The 16,939-nt window shown below is 46.7% G+C and overlaps 1 protein-coding gene across 1 annotated transcript in view; it reads right to left on the bottom strand.

Annotated features, from left to right (window-relative positions):
- Positions 1–4,463: 4,463 nt before the first annotated feature.
- The window catches only part of TRAPPC1 (trafficking protein particle complex subunit 1), a 72,164-nt gene continuing 59,688 nt past the window's right edge, over positions 4,464–16,939 (bottom strand). The window contains exons 4-5 of the mRNA XM_073654528.1: positions 7,818–7,956; positions 4,464–7,418 (exon numbers count right to left, since the gene is read on the bottom strand). Of these exons, the coding sequence (XP_073510629.1) occupies positions 7,290–7,418; positions 7,818–7,956 (268 nt within the window). The 3' untranslated portion in view covers positions 4,464–7,289. The remainder of the gene's footprint in view (positions 7,419–7,817; positions 7,957–16,939) is intronic.

The raw sequence follows: 16,939 nt of genomic DNA, 5'->3' as shown, positions 1-16,939 counted from the left end.
TGACCTCACTGAGAATGCAGCTTATCCATTCACTGGAGAACAGTGACCTCACTGAGAATGCAGCCTATCCATTCACTGGAGAGCAGTGACCTCACTGAGAATGCAGCCTATCCATTCACTGGAGAGTAGTGACCTCACTGAGAATGCAGCCTATCCATTCACTGGAGAGTAGTGACCTCACTGAGAATGCAGCCTATCCATTCACTGGAGAGTAGTGACCTCAGTGAGAATGCAGCCTATCCATTCACTGGAGAACAGTGACCTCAGTGAGAATGCAGCCTATCCATTCACTGGAGAGTAGTGACCTCACTGAGAATGCAGCCTATCCATTCACTGGAGAGTAGTGACCTCACTGAGAATGCAGCCTATCCATTCACTGGAGAGTAGTGACCTCACTGAGAATGCAGCCTATCCATTCACTGGAGAACAGTGACCTCACTGAGAATGCAGCCTATCCATTCACTGGAGAGTAGTGACCTCACTGAGAATGCAGCCTATCCATTCACTGGAGAACAGTGACCTCACTGAGAATGCAGCCTATCCATTCACTGGAGAGTAGTGACCTCACCGAGAATGCAACCTATCCATTCACTGGAGAGCAGTGACCTCACTGAGAATGCAGCTTATCCATTCACTGGAGAACAGTGACCTCACTGAGAATGCAGCCTATCCATTCACTGGAGAGCAGTGACCTCACTGAGAATGCAGCCTATCCATTCACTGGAGAGTAGTGACCTCACTGAGAATGCAGCCTATCCATTCACTGGAGAGTAGTGACCTCACTGAGAATGCAGCCTATCCATTCACTGGAGAGTAGTGACTTCACTGAGAATGCAGCCTATCCATTCACTGGAGAGTAGTGACCTCACTGAGAATGCAGCCTATCCATTCACTGGAGAGTAGTGACCTCACTGAGAATGCAGCCTATCCATTCACTGGAGAGTAGTGACCTCACTGAGAATGCAGCCTATCCATTTAGAATAAGGTAACAGCATCACCGGGATAAAGCCTATCCATACAACACAGAGTGATCTGACCAGGGCAGTAAAACTATATTAAAGAGTGTGGGGGAAAATCATTGATGAAGGAATGATCATTGCGACAATGCACCTACACACTGCCCATACTTGGTCAATGACATTGAGCAAAAGACGAATAATATTTTTGGAACCTTCTTTACCGGAAAACTTCGTAATGGACAAGCACATGAAAATCATTATCAGCGGTCCTTCCTGATGTAATGAGAGAACGCACAAAGGACCCAAAGAAATGTGAGATAAGCAAAAGCCCAGCTCCCCCTAATGGCCTTACATGCGGCGTACGAGGAGTCAGATTAGAATTCCCACCTCTGCACATGAAACTGGGTCTCACAAAGCAATTCGTTAGAGCTTTGACAACTGATGGAGACTGTTTCAAGTACCTCATTTTGGCATTTCCCAGCCAGTCATTTGAAAAAAATAAAGGCCGGTGTGTTTGATGGTCCGCATCAAGAAGGAACATTCCATCGGGACAGTATCAGAACTCCAAAACAATGCTTGGTTATCAAAGAACTTGTCAAGGACTTTCTAGGAAATACACGAGCAAACAATTACACCGATATTGTCCAGAAACTCTTTGGAGTGACACAAAATACTTGGTTGCAGCATGAGCATCAAGCAATATTTTCTGCATAGATATCTTGCTAACTTGATAATGTCTGTAAAGCGCTGAGGATTTAATGGCGCTATATAATCGAGTAAAATAAATAACTTTACTGAAACCTTGGTGCAGTCAGTGATGAGCAAGTTGAACGATTCCACCAAGATTTGAAGGTCATGGAGGGACGATATCAGGGTAGATGCGATGTACATATGATGGCTGACTATTGCTGGAGCATCAGGTGAGATTGTCCTCCAGGAAAAGCTAGAAGTGTACATTTTTACCTAAACTGCTCCCTAACTTTACTACTTGCACACAATTTGACTTACAGCAATGTTAGATCCTTTGTATGAACAAAATAACCTTTACCCCTCCTTATATAGAGCCTTTAAGTGCCAAGACAGCAGAATATCCCCCTCAAGTGACACTATATTGGAAATAATACCCCTCTGGGAATTTATCTACGGTGTAGTAATGATTTTGACTCCATTGGGTTTTTCCTGAAACATTCATCAGTGGATGTTGCTGAGTGAAAATTGGAAATCTGCTATTGTAGTGCCCAGTACGTTGTAGTGGCCAGTAGGTTGTAATGCCCAGTACGTTGTAGTGCCCAGCTCGTGTATCTGGAGAAATGTAAGTTAGGCGGGCTCTGATCGCTACAGAAATGCCAAACATGTGGACGCTAAATGTTGTTTAGACACACTGTGGAGCTCAGAATTGAGGGGGGCATTTGGATGCGCAGAATTCGCTGGGTTTCTTTTGGACGAGGAGCCATTTCGCTTTTCCAGAGCCTTTGTGCTACCAGTAAGGTGGAAGCCCCCTATATTTCTGTTAACAGATGATGGACCTGAGTGGGGGCTTTTTTGTGGATTCATTTGAAGCTTTTATTGGGAACATGTTACATAACATTTCGATGGATCACATTTATCCGGGGCTCTATGCTGAGCACTTACTTTGGAGTTTCCATCTAAATCTCCGAATGACGTGATTCAGATGAAACCCCGGAGGGATCCATTTACTATAAAGAGGCAGCAGAGTTACTCTGGACTCCATCTGGCCTCTGTTCAGCGGCGTTCTTTTCAGAGGTGCAAAATACTGTGGTCGACCGCGCTTTTATGCACGCCTAAAAAGATGGACACTGCCAGATCACAGGTCAGACGACATCCACAGTATCTCCATCTGCCTCATTATAGGGAATCTTGCTCCGGGGGTTCCGTCTGAACGGAAACCCCGGTGTAAGCGTTCAGCGTGGTATAATATTTTTTCTTTTTTTGGTCTTTATTTTGTGATTTTTTTAAAAAAATTGTTTTACAATTTTTTATTTTTACCTAGTCCCTTTATGGGACTTTTATCACTCTGATCGCTGGTATAATGCATTCCTGTCAGTGGTGCACTGACAGAAGCCTCTTAGACCATGCTATGAGCATGGTCTAACAGGCTAGCTGTAGCTGGTTGACCTGGAGGTCATCATGATAATCGGGCCCTAGCGATGAATACATCGATCGCGTCATTTAGGTGGTTAAATGGCCCTGGGTGGTACGGGTACCGCTCCTGGCAGAGATAACGGGGGTCTCGGCTTTTACTTAAGCACGATTGCCATAACCTACTCATACTTCACAGGTGTCACTTTTGGATTCAGAAGCTAAAAGTTAATAAAAAAAAAGTGTCAGATTTCTCTCAATGAAAAGCGTGTTCCCCAGTGTTATCTGGATCTGACTCCGCTCCTTATAGAAGAGGTAAGAGAAACCCCAAATGCAGAACCGCAGCAGGAGCCTACAGAGCCGTGGTCACAATGGAAGAACACATTAGGAACGACGAATGAGCGAATCAATTCAACTGTAATTGAATTCAACTTGAATTTTAGAAGAATCTGCATTAAAGGGAATCTGTCCCCGTCCCCCCCCGGGAGATATCAGACCTCTACTATGGGCATAAGGGGTATAGAAAAGTAAATCTATACATACCTGTATGTCCCATAGTAGAGGTTTGATTGCAGAGAAATCTGTTTTTAGAAACTCTCTTTTGCACAGGCTTGGCATCCGGGGGCACCAAGAAATCCCCGCCTGTCTATTATTCCCTGAAATGCCCACCTCTTTGCTTATTTATCATATTCCCCCCCATCCCCTACATGTCACAGGGCCCTGTGACGTGCACTGTTGTCTCTCACTTGCCGGGCATGCGCAAAGCGCCGCTCACATAGAGAGCGCTTTGCTTCACCCCGGCCCGTCTCTCTGTGCACTGCGCCACAGGGTTCTATTGCGCAGGCACCGGAGAGTCGCTGTCACTTCCCGACACCTGCGCAATAGAACCCCGCGGCGCAGTGCACGGATAGACGGGCCGGGGAGAAGCAGAGCGAGCTCTATGTGAGCGGCACTTTGCGCATGCTCGGCAAAAGAGGGAACATAGTGCACGTCACAGGGCCCTGTGACGTGAAGGGGATGGGGGCAATACAATAAATAAGCATATAGGAGGGGATTTTGGGGAATAATAAGCACATAGGCGGGGATTTCTTAGCGTTCGCAGGACGCCAAGCCTGTGCACAACGGAGTTTCTAAAAACAGATTTCTGTGCAATTAGACCTCTACTATGGGCCATATGGATATGTATAGAATTACTTTTCTATCACCTGTATGGCCATAGTAGAGGTCAGATATCTCTCAGGGGGGGACAGATTCCCTTTAAGCAAAATGTGGATTTTTTTTTAATTCACTTCCACCCATATTCAGCAAAATGTCAGCTGCCGAAGCTTCCCAGGCCTCATCAGCTGTTGCAGTGAGGATCAGTAGATGCAATGAGGACCGCACGAATGACTGTGAGGAGCCAGAAAGGGGAGAATAAGTATTATATTCAAATTTGTGGAGAATTACTAATCTAAGAATTAAATTTCCACGTAAAAATCTGCACCAACTGGTGAATTCAGATTTTGACTGATCCACTCATCTCGGCTTCTGGTGTACACTGTAACAATGCCATACACCCCATCACCTGGCAGAGGACACTGTAGCTCTGTACCAGCCTGCAGAGCGAAGAGACTCATAGCTCCTCCTACCTGTATCACCCTGCAGGGGGAGGAGACTCATAGCTCCTCCTATCTGTATCACCCTGCAGGGGAAGGAGACTCATAGCTCCTCCTATCTGTATCACCCTGCAGGGGAAGGAGACTCATAGCTCCTCCTACCTGTATCACCCCGTAGGGAGAGGAGACTCATAGCTCCTCCTATCTGTATCACCCTGCAGGGGGAGGAGACTCATAGTTCCTCCTATCTGTATCACCCTGCAGGGGGAGGAGACTCATAGCTCCTCCTATCTGTATCACCCTGCAGGAGAAGGAAACTCATAGCTCCTCCTATCTGTATCACCCTGCAGGAGAAGGAAACTCATAGCTCCTCATCTCTGTATCACCCTGCAGGGGAAGGAGACTCATAGCTCCTCCTATCTGTATCACCCTGCAGGGGAAGGAGACTCATAGCTCCTCCTATCTGTATCACCCTGCAGGGGAAGGAGACTCATAGCTCCTCCTATCTGTATCATCCTGCAGGGGAAGGAGACTCATAGCTCCTCCTATCTGTATCACCCTGCAGGGGGAGGAGACTCATAGCTCCTCCTATCTGTATCACCCTGCAGGGGGAGGAGACTCATAGCTCCTGCTATCTGTATCACCCTGCAGGAGAAGGAAACTCATAGCTCCTCCTATCTGTATCACCCTGCAGGAGAAGGAAACTCATAGCTCCTCATCTCTGTATCACCCTGCAGGGGAAGGAGACTCATAGCTCCTCCTATCTGTATCACCCTGCAGGGGAAGGAGACTCATAGCTCCTCCTATCTGTATCACCCTGCAGGAGAAGGAAACTCATAGCTCCTCATCTCTGTATCACCCTGCAGGGGAAGGAGACTCATAGCTCCTCCTATCTGTATCACCCTGCAGGGGAAGGAGACTCATAGCTCCTCCTATCTGTATCATCCTGCAGGGGAGAGGAGACTCATAGCTCCTCCTATCTGTATCACCCTGCAGGGGAAGGAGACTCATAGCTCCTACCTGTATCACCCTGCAGGGGAAGGAGACTCATAGCTCCTCCTATCTGTATCACCCTGCAGGGGGAGGAGACTCATAGCTCCTCCTATCTGTATCACCCTGCAGGAGAAGGAAACTCATAGCTCCTCCTAGCTGTATCACCCTGCAGGAGAAGGAAACTCATAGCTCCTCCTATCTGTATCACCCTGCAGGGGAAGGAGACCCCTAGCTCCTTCTACCAGTAACACTCTGCAGGAGAAGGAAACTCATAGCTCCTCCTATCTGTATCACCCTGCAGGGGGAGGAGACTCATAGCTCCTCCTATCTGTAACACTCTGCAGGGGAGGAGACTCATAGCTCCTCCTATCTGTATCACCCTGCAGGGGAAGGAGACCCCTAGCTCCTCCTATCAGTAACACCCTGCAGGGGAAGGAAACTCATAGCTCCTCCTATCAGTATCACCCTGCAGGGGGATAAGACTCATAGCTCCTCCTATCAGTATCACCCCGCAGGGGGATGAGACTCATAGCTCCTCCTATCAGTAACACTCTGCAGGGGGAGGAGAATCATAGCTCCTCCTATCTGTATCACCCTGCAGGGGGAGGAGACTCATAGCTCCTATGGGTATCACCCTGCAGGGGGATTAGACTCATAGCTCCTCCTATCTGTATCACCCTGCAGGGGGAGGAGACTCATAGCTCCTCTCATCTGTTGCGCCCTGCAGGGGGATGAGACTCATAGCTCCTCTCATCTGTTGCGCCCTGCAGGGAGAGGAGACTCATAGCTTCTCCTATCTGTATCAGCCTGCAGGGGGACGAGACTCATAGCTCCTATTGGTATCACCCTGCAGGGGGAAGAGGCTCATAGCTCCTCCCATATAAATCACCCTGCAGGGAGAGGAGACTCATAGCTCCTATCTGTATCACCCTGCAGGGGGAGGAGACTCATAGCTCCTATCTGTATCACCCTGCAGGGGGACGAGACTCATAGCTCCTATTGGTATCACCCTGCAGGGGGAAGAGACTCATAGCTCCTCCCATATGAATCACCCTGCAGGGGGAGGAGACTCATAGCTCCTCTCATCTGTATTACCTTGTGGGGGGAGGAGACCCTTACCTAGTGGCTCTGTCTGTGGCTCCCTAGAATGCGAGGCAGAGGAATAAGGTTCCCTATTGAACCTGCACTTTCAGACATTATAGTAGTTTAATAGACATGTAACATTACACCCGATTTTCCTCTTTTTTCCTCTCCCCATTACACAGCCGCTATAGGTCACAGGTAGACATCACACTTTAGAGTCCATATCGCAGAAAAGAAAAGTCGGTCATTGCTTCTTGGTGTCGTTTCTCATTCGCTAGAGCCTCTTCTTTCTATACCTGGGCAATATCTGAAAATACTTCTTCGTTCTACAAACACGAGGACTGACCGTTATCCAAAAGCCTTGTGTAACATGCGGGTAAACATTCCTACGTGTAAGCAGGAGACACAATAGTAATGACGGTGGGACACTAGATTCTCAGTTGTTGACGTAAAGTCTTCTGCCGTTGACGTTGGATCCACGGGAGCTTCCGAGACATCTCATGTACTGCGAGGCTTGGTGGCTGCTCAGGGTTGGTTCAGGATGTCCGGCTGATTGGGCCTAACCTGCTCGAGCAGAGAAGTAGGGGAGGCTGCGGATAAAGCTGTCCAGTTTGCTTTTAAAAAGTTCGCTTTGGATGGGTTCATTGAGGGAACAGAGGGAATTCTTCACCACATACTCCACATAAATCTGAGGGAAAGAGAACGGAAATATCCATCGTACATCACCAAAATATTGTCTACAGGTTCAGTCAATGATACGGTATTAACAAGGAGGTCAACTAGAGCCCGGCCTCCTATAAAGAGGACTCTATATACCACCTGGTCTATGAATCGCATCATGTGGTTCTCGGCTTTGGGCCACCACTAATGTCCTCTGAAATCAATAGCTACTCTATATTTCTCTATTGACCTACAGGGGCCAGTAGACTTGCCCAAACCCACCTAGACAAATTATTGACTATTTGAATAGACACCAATGGGACCTCCAGTATCTTAAAAATCTAACCAAAAACACATGGAAACTTCTTCAGTTTTCATCTACAGTCACCATATCCTAAACTCCACCTTATGAACCGAGATTTCTCACCGTGCTGTAGATCTGATGCAAGACGTCCCGTGTGCCCCCCACGCTCAGATCTGTATTCATCACCATCTTCAGACCACTCGGGGTTTCATAGTAATGAAGCTTATACTTGCTTGTTTGGAAGCAAAGGAAGCCATCTTTCCTAAGTGGAGCAGGTTAAAGACCATAATGCCTCATCTCACACAGATTCTTCTATGTAGGAGCAGTATTATAGTAGTTATATTCTTGTACATAGGAGCAGTATTATAGTAGTTATATTCTTGTACATAGAGAGCAGTATTAGAGTAGTTATATTCTTGTACATAGGGGCAGTATTATAGTAGTTATATTCTTGTACATATGGGGCAGTATTATAGTAGTTATATTCTTGTACATATGGGGCAGTATTATAGTAGTTATATTCTTGTACATAGGGAGCAGTATTATAGTAGTTATATTCTTGTACATAGGAGCAGTATTATATAGTTATATTCTTGTACATAGAGGGCAGTATTATAGTAGTTATATTCTTGTATATGGGGCAGTATTATAGTAGATATATTCTTGTACATAGGAGCAGTATTATAGTAGTTATATTCTTGTACATAGGGGACAGTATTATAGTAGTTATATTCTTGTACATAGGGGGCAGTATTATAGTAGTTATATTGTTGTACATAGGAACAGTCTTATAGTATTTATATTCTTGTACATAGGGGCAGTATTATAGTAGTTATATTCTTGTACATAGGAGCAGTATTATAGTAGTTATATTCTTGTACATAGGAGCAGTATTATAGTAGTTATATTCTTGTACATAGGAGCAGTATTATAGTAGTTATATTCTTGTACATAGGGAGCAGTATTATAGTAGTTATATTCTTGTACATAGGAGCAGTATTATAGTAGTTATATTCTTGTACATAGGGGCAGTATTATAGTAGTTATATTCTTGTACATAGGAGCAGTATTATAGTAGTTATATTCTTGTACATAGGAGCAGTATTATAGTAGTTATATTCTTGTACATAGGAGCAGTATTATAGTAGTTATATTCTTGTACATAGGGAGCAGTATTATAGTAGTTATATTCTTGTACATAGGAGCAGTATTATAGTAGTTATATTCTTGTACATAGGAGCAGTATTATAGTAGTTATATTCTTGTACATAGGAGCGGTATTATAGTGGTTATATTCTTGTACATAGGGGGCAGTATTATAGAAGTTATATTCTTGTACATAGGGGCAGTATTATAGTAGTTATATTCTTGTACATAGGGGGCAGTATTATAGTAGTTATATTCTTGTACATAGGGGGCAGTATTATAGTAGTTATATTCTTGTACATTGGGGCAGTATTACAGGAATAATATTCTTGTACGCAGGGGGCAGTATTATAGTAGATATATATAGGGCGGCACGGTGGTGCAGTGGTTAGCACTGCAGCCTTGCAGCGCTGGGGTCCTGGGTTCAAATCCCACCAAGGACAACATCTGCAAGGAGTTTGTATGTTCTCCCCGTGTTTGCGTGGGTTTCCTCCGGGTTCTCCGGTTTCCTCCCACACTCCAAAGACATACTGATAGGGAATCTAGATTGTGAGCCCCGATGGGGACAGCGACGATAATGTATGTAAAGCGCTGCGGAATAAGTTAGCGCTATATAAAAATAAAGATTATTATTATTATATTCTTGTATATAAGGAGCAGTATTATAGTAGTTATATTCTTGTACATAGGAGCAGTATTATAGCAGTTATATTCTTGTATATAGGGAGCAGTATTATAGTAGTTATATTCTTGTATATAGGGAGCAGTATTATAGTAGTTATATTCTCGTACATAGGGGCAGTATTATAGTAGTTATATCCTTGTACATAGGGGGCAGTATTATAGTAGATATATTCCTGTACATAGGGGCAGTATTATAGTAGTTATATTCTTGTACATAGGAGGCAGTATTATAGTAGTTATATTCTTGTACATAGGGGCAGTATTATAGTAATTATATTCTTGTACGCAGGGGGCAGTATTATAGTAGTTATATCCTTGTACATAGGGGGCAGTATTATAGTAGTTCTATTCTTGTACATAGAGGGCAGTATTATAGTAGTTATATTCTTGTACATAGGAGGCAGTATTATAGTAGTTATATTTTTGTACATAGGAGCAGTATTATAGCAGTTATATTTTTGTACATAGGGGGCAGTATTATAGTAGTTATATTCTTGTACATAGGGGCAGTATTATAGTAGTTATATTTTTGTACATAGGGGGCAGTATTATAGTAGTTATATTCTTGTACATAGGGGACAGTATTATAGTAGTTATATTCTTGTACATAGGGGACAGTATTATAGTAGTTATATTCTTGTACATAGGAGGCAGTATTATAGTAGTTATATTCTTGTACATAGGAGCAGTATTATAGTAGTTATATTTTTGTACATAGTGGGCAGTATTATAGTAGTTATATTCTTGTACATAGGGGACAGTGATATATTAGTTATATTCTTGTACATAGGAGGCAGTATTATAGTAGTTATATTCTTGTATATAGGGGGCAGTATTATAGTAGTTATATTCTTGTACATAGTGGGCAGTATTATAGTAATTATATTATTATACATAGGGGCAGTATTATAGTAATTATATTATTATACATAGGGGCAGTATTATAGTAATTATATTATTATACATAGGAGCAGTATTATAGTAGTTATATTCTTGTACATAGGAGCAGTATTATAGTAGTTATATTCTTGTACATAGGGGGCAGTATTATAGTAGTTATATTCTTGTACATAGGAGCAGTATTATAGTAGTCATATTCTTGTACATAGGAGCAGTATTATAGTAGTTATATTCTTGTACATAGGAGCAGTATTATAGTAGTTATATTCTTGTACATAGGAGCAGTATTATAGTAGTTATATTCTTGTACATAGGAGCAGTATTATAGTAGTTATATTCTTGTACATAGGGGACAGTATTATAGTAGTTATATTCGTGTACATAGGGGGCAGTATTATAGTAGTTATATTCTTGTACATAGGAGCAGTATTATAGTAGTTATATTCAGGGCTGTGGAGTCGGTAAGCCAAACCTGCAACTCCGACTCCTCAATTTCCCTTACACCAACTCCGACTCCCACATATATTGCTTATATTTAAATATATAGATAAAGTCATAGAGGGATGGATAGATAGATAGATGGAGGGATGGATAGATAGATAAGTGGGAGAGATGGAGGAATAGATAGATTAATAGAGGGATGGATAGGTAAATAGAGGGATGGAGAGATTCATAGATACAGGGATGGATGGATAAACATATGGATAGATAGATGATAGATAGCCATATGGATAGATAGGTGGAGGGATAGATGAAGGGATAGATGGATGGATAGATAGATAAGATAAGATAGATAAAGTCATAGATAGATAGATAGATAGAGGGATGGATAGATAGATGGAGGGATGGATAGATAGTGGGATAGATGGAGGAATAGATAGATTAATAGAGGGATGGATAGGTAAATAGAGGGATGGATAAATGGAGAGATAGACAGAGGGATAGAGGGATGGATAAATATATGGATAGATAGATTATAGATAGCCATATGGATGGATAGTGGGAGGGATAGATGAAAGGATGGATAGATAGATGGATAGATGGATGGATAGAGGGATAAATGAAAGGATAGATGAACGGATAGATGGAGGGATAGATAGATGGATAGATAGATGAATACATGGAGGGATAGATAGAGTGTGATAGACAGATGACAGCTACAGACAGGAAATAGTACATTGCAGATATCGCACATATAGTTCACACACATTGTACAGAGAGCACATAATAATCACCTAAATATTAGTATTAGTTACCTTCCTGTGACAGAGATGAGCAGTAGTACTTTCACTTTCTCCAGCTTGGAGATCCTGTGCAGGGCAGGCAGCCCTCCCCCTCCTCTCTCTGGTGAAGACAGCAGAAGAGAGGACAGAGGAGGGGAGATTGCCCCCTGCAGTCTGCAGGCGGTGCAGATCGGGAGGACTGCAGCATACAAGTGAGTTTTGATAGGTGCGTGCCCCTGCTTCTGGGGGGGGGGCAGCTGCCCCCCCTGCCCCTTGCTGGCTACAGCCATGATTCACACAGAGTGTTTTTGCGGATCCGTTTTTTGCAGTAAAAAGCAGTGACTCTGGGCATCCTAGCAAAGTCAATGGGTTTCAAGATATGACATTCAGACACATCGTTTTGTGAGGATCCGTTTTTGGGCTCAAAAACGGATCCTCACAAAAAAATGAGCATGTCAGTTTGTGCGGCGTTTTTCTAATCTGCTTTTGCTATTGAAAACATTATCTATGAGCTCAAAAACCTTTCAGGCGATGCGGTTTTTTAAAAAGCTGATCTGCTTTTGCAGCTGAAAAAAGTATCCTCAAAAAACGCAGCAAAAACACTGTGCGTGAATGTAGCCTTAGATCAGGAATAGAACAGCCATTTATAGGACATTTCATAACTTTCCCAAATTCCTATGAAAAAATATTCAGCACATTCTGCATTGAACTACTGTACCCAATTTATTATACACTGCTCAAAAAAATCTAGGGAACACTTAAACAACAGAATATAACTCCAAGTAAATCAAACTTCTGTGAGATCAAACTGTCCACTTAGGAAGCGACACTGATTGACAATCAATTTCACCTGCTGTTGTGCAAATGGAATAGACAATAGATGGAAATTATTGGCAATTATCAAGACACCCTCAATAAAGGAGTGGTTCTGCAGGTGGGGACCACAGACCACATCTCAGTACTAATGCTTTCTGGCTGATGTTTTGGTCACTTTTGAATGTTGGCTGTGCTTTCACACTCATGGTAGCATGAGACGGACTCTACAACCCACAGAAGTTGCTCAGGTAGTGCAGCTCATCCAGGATGGCACATCAATGCAAGCTGAGGCAGGAAGGTTTGCTGTGTCTGTCAGCGTAGTGTCCAGAGACGCAATCAGGATACAGGCCAGTACACCAGGAGACGTGGAGGGGGCCGTAGTAGGGCAACAACCCAGCAGCAGGACCGATACCTCCGCCTTTGTCCAAGGAGGAACAGGAGGAGCACTGCCAGAGCCCTGCAAAATGACCGCCAGCAGGCCACAAATGTGCATGTGTCTGCACAATCGGTTAGAAACCAACTCCATGAGGGTGGTATGAGGGCCCGACGCCCACAGATGGGGGTTGTGCTCACAGCCCAACACCGTGCAGGAACCTTGGCATTTGCCACAGAACACCAGGATTGGCGAAGTCGCCACTGGCGCCCTGTGCTCTTCACAGATGAAAGCAGGTTCACACTGAGCACATGTGACAGACGTGACAGAGTCTGGAGACGCCGTGGAGAGTCATCTGCTGCCTGCAACATCCTTCAGCATGACCGGTTTGGCAGTGAGTCAGTAATGGTGTGGGGTGGCATTTCTTTGGAGGACCGCACAGCCCTCCATGTGCTCCCCAGAGGTAGCCTGACTGCCATTAGGTACCGAGATGAGATCCTCAGACCCCTTGTGAGACCATATGCTGGTGCGGTTGGCCCTGGGTTCCTCCTAATGCAGGACAGTGCCAGACCTCATGTGGCTGGAGTGTGTCAGCAGTTCCTGCAAGATGAAGGCATTGAAGCTATGGACTGGCCGCCCGTTCCCCAGACCTGAATCCGATTGAGCACATCTGGGACATCATGTCTCGCTCCATCCACCAACGTCACGTTGCACCACAGACTTTCCAGGAGTTGGAGGATGCTTTAGTCCAGGTCTGGGAGGAGTTCCCACAGGAGACCATCCGCAACCTCATCAGGAGCATGCCCAGGCGTTGTAGGGAGGTCATACAGGCACGTGGAGGCCACACACAATACTGAGCCTCATCAGGAGCATGCCCAGGCGTTGTAGGGAGGTCATACAGGCACGTGGAGGCCACACACAATACTCAGCCTCATCAGGAGCATGCCCAGGCATTGTAGGGAGGTCATACAGGCACGTGGAGGCCACACACAATACTCAGCCTCATCAGGAGCATGCCCAGGCGTTGTAAGGAGGTCACACAGGCACGTGGAGGCCACACACAATACTGAGCCTCATCAGGAGCATGCCCAGGCGTTGTAAGGAGGTCATACAGGCACGTGGAGGCCACACACAATACTCAGCCTCATCAGGAGCATGCCCAGGCGTTGTAGGGAGGTCATACAGGCACGTGGAGGCCACACACAATACTCAGCCTCATCAGGAGCATGCCCAGGCGTTGTAGAGAGGTCATACAGGCACGTGGAGGCACCACAGAATACTGAGACTCATCAGGAGCATGCCCAGGCATTGTAGGGAGGTCAAACAGGCACGTGGAGGCCACACACAATACTCAGCCTCATCAGGAGCATGCCCAGGCGTTGTAGGGAGGTCATACAGGCACGTGGAGGCCACACACAATACTCAGCCTCATCAGGAGCATGCCCAGGCGTTGTAGGGAGGTCATACAGGCACGTGGAGGCCACACACAATACTCAGCCTCATCAGGAGCATGCCCAGGCGTTGTAGGGAGGTCATACAGGCACGTGGAGGCCAAACACAATACTGAGCCTCATCAGGAGCATGCCCAGGCGTTGTAGGGAGGTCATACAGGCACGTGGAGGCCACACACAATACTGAGCCTCATCAGGAGCATGCCCAGGCGCTGTAGGCAGGTCATACAGGCACGTGGAGGCCACACACAATACTCAGCCTCATCAGGAGCATGCCCAGGCGCTGTAGGGAGGTCATACAGGCACGTGGAGGCCACACACAATACTGAGCCTCATCAGGAGCATGCCCAGGCGTTGTAGGGAGGTCATACAGGCACGTGGAGGCCACACACAATACTGAGCCTCATCAGGAGCATGCCCAGGCGCTGTAGGGAGGTCATACAGGCACGTGGAGGCCACACACAATACTCAGCCTCATCAGGAGCATGCCCAGGCATTGTAGGGAGATCATACAGGCACGTGGAGGCCACACACAATACTCAGCCTCATCAGGAGCATGCCCAGGCGCTGTAGGGAGGTCATATAGGCACGTGGAGGCCACACACAATACTCAGCCTCATCAGGAGCATGCCCAGGCGTTGTATGGAGGTCATACAGGCACGTGGAGGCCACACACAATACTCAGCCTCATCAGGAGCATGCCCAGGCATTGTAGGGAGGTCATACAGGCACGTGGAGGCCACACACAATACTCAGCCTCATCAGGAGCATGCCCAGGCGTTGTAGGGAGGTCATACAGGCACGTGGAGGCCACACACAATACTCAGCCTCATCAGGAGCATGCCCAGGCATTGTAAGGAGGTCATACAGGCACGTGGAGGCCACACACAATACTCAGCCTCATCAGGAGCATGCCCAGGCGTTGTAGGGAGGTCATACAGGCACGTGGAGGCAACACACAATACTCAGCCTCATCAGGAGCATGCCCGGGCGTTGTAGGGAGGTCATACAGGCACGTGGAGGCCACACACAATACTCAGCCTCATCAGGAGCATGCCCAGGCATTGTAGGGAGGTCATACAGGCACGTGGAGGCCACACACAATACTCAGCCTCATCAGGAGCATGCCCAGGCGTTGTATGGAGGTCATACAGGCACGTGGAGGCCACACACAATACTCAGCCTCATCAGGAGCATGCCCAGGCGTTGTAGGGAGGTCATACAGGCACGTGGAGGCCACACACAATACTCAGCCTCATCAGGAGCATGCCCAGGCGTTGTAGGGAGGTCATACAGGCACGTGGAGGCCACACACAATACTCAGCCTCATCAGGAGCATGCTCAGGCGTTGTAGGGAGGTCATACAGGCACGTGGAGGCCACACACAATACTCAGCCTCATCAGGAGCATACCCAGGCATTGTAGGGAGGTCATACAGGCACGTGGAGGCCACACACAATACTCAGCCTCATCAGGAGCATGCCCAGGCGTTGTAGGGAGGTCATACAGGCACGTGGAGGCCACACACAATACTCAGCCTCATCAGGAGCATGCCCAGGCGTTGTAGGGAGGTCATACAGGCACGTGGAGGCCACACACAATACTCAGCCTCATCAGGAGCATGCCCAGGCATTGTAGGGAGGTCATACAGGCATGTGGAGGCCACACACAATACTCAGCCTCATCAGGAGCATGCCCAGGCGTTGTAGGGAGGTCATACAGGCACGTGGAGGCCACACACAATACTCAGCCTCATCAGGAGCATGCCCAGGCGTTGTAGGGAGGTCATACAGGCACGTGGAGGCCACACACAATACTCAGCCTCATCAGGAGCATGCCCAGGCGTTGTAGGGAGGTCATACAGGCACGTGGAGGCCACACACAATACTCAGCCTCATCAGGAGCATGCCCAGGCATTGTAGGGAGGTCATACAGGCATGTGGAGGCCACACACAATACTCAGCCTCATCAGGAGCATGCCCGGGCGTTGTAGGGAGGTCATACAGGCACGTGGAGGCCACACACAATACTCAGCCTCATCAGGAGCATGCCCAGGCATTGTAGGGAGGTCATACAGGCATGTGGAGGCCACACACAATACTCAGCCTCATCAGGAGCATGCCCAGGCGTTGTAGGGAGGTCATACAGGCACGTGGAGGCCACACACAATACTCAGCCTCATCAGGAGCATGCCCAGGCGTTGTAGGGAGGTCATACAGGCACGTGGAGGCCACACACAATACTCAGCCTCATCAGGAGCATGCCCGGGCGTTGTAGGGAGGTCATACAGGCACGTGGAGGCCACACACAATACTCAGCCTCATCAGGAGCATGCCCAGGCGTTGTAGGGAGGTCATACAGGCATGTGGAGGCCACACACAATACTCAGCCTCATCAGGAGCATGCCCAGGCGTTGTAGGGAGGTCATACAGGCACGTGGAGGCCACACACAATACTCAGCCTCATCAGGAGCATGCCCAGGCGTTGTAGGGAGGTCATACAGGCACGTGGAGGCCACACACAATACTCAGCCTCATCAGGAGCATGCCCAGGCGTTGTAGGGAGGTCATACAGGCACGTGGAGGCCACACACAATACTCAGCCTCATCAGGAGCATGCCCGGGCGTTGTAGGGAGGTCATACAGGCACGTG

This window comes from Phyllobates terribilis, unplaced genomic scaffold (assembly GCF_046119375.1).
Source record: "Phyllobates terribilis strain yellow unplaced genomic scaffold, ASM4611937v1 Scaffold_11__3_contigs__length_659146591, whole genome shotgun sequence".
NCBI lineage: Eukaryota > Metazoa > Chordata > Amphibia > Anura > Dendrobatidae > Phyllobates > Phyllobates terribilis.
This window is presented reverse-complemented; position numbering and strand designations above follow the sequence as displayed.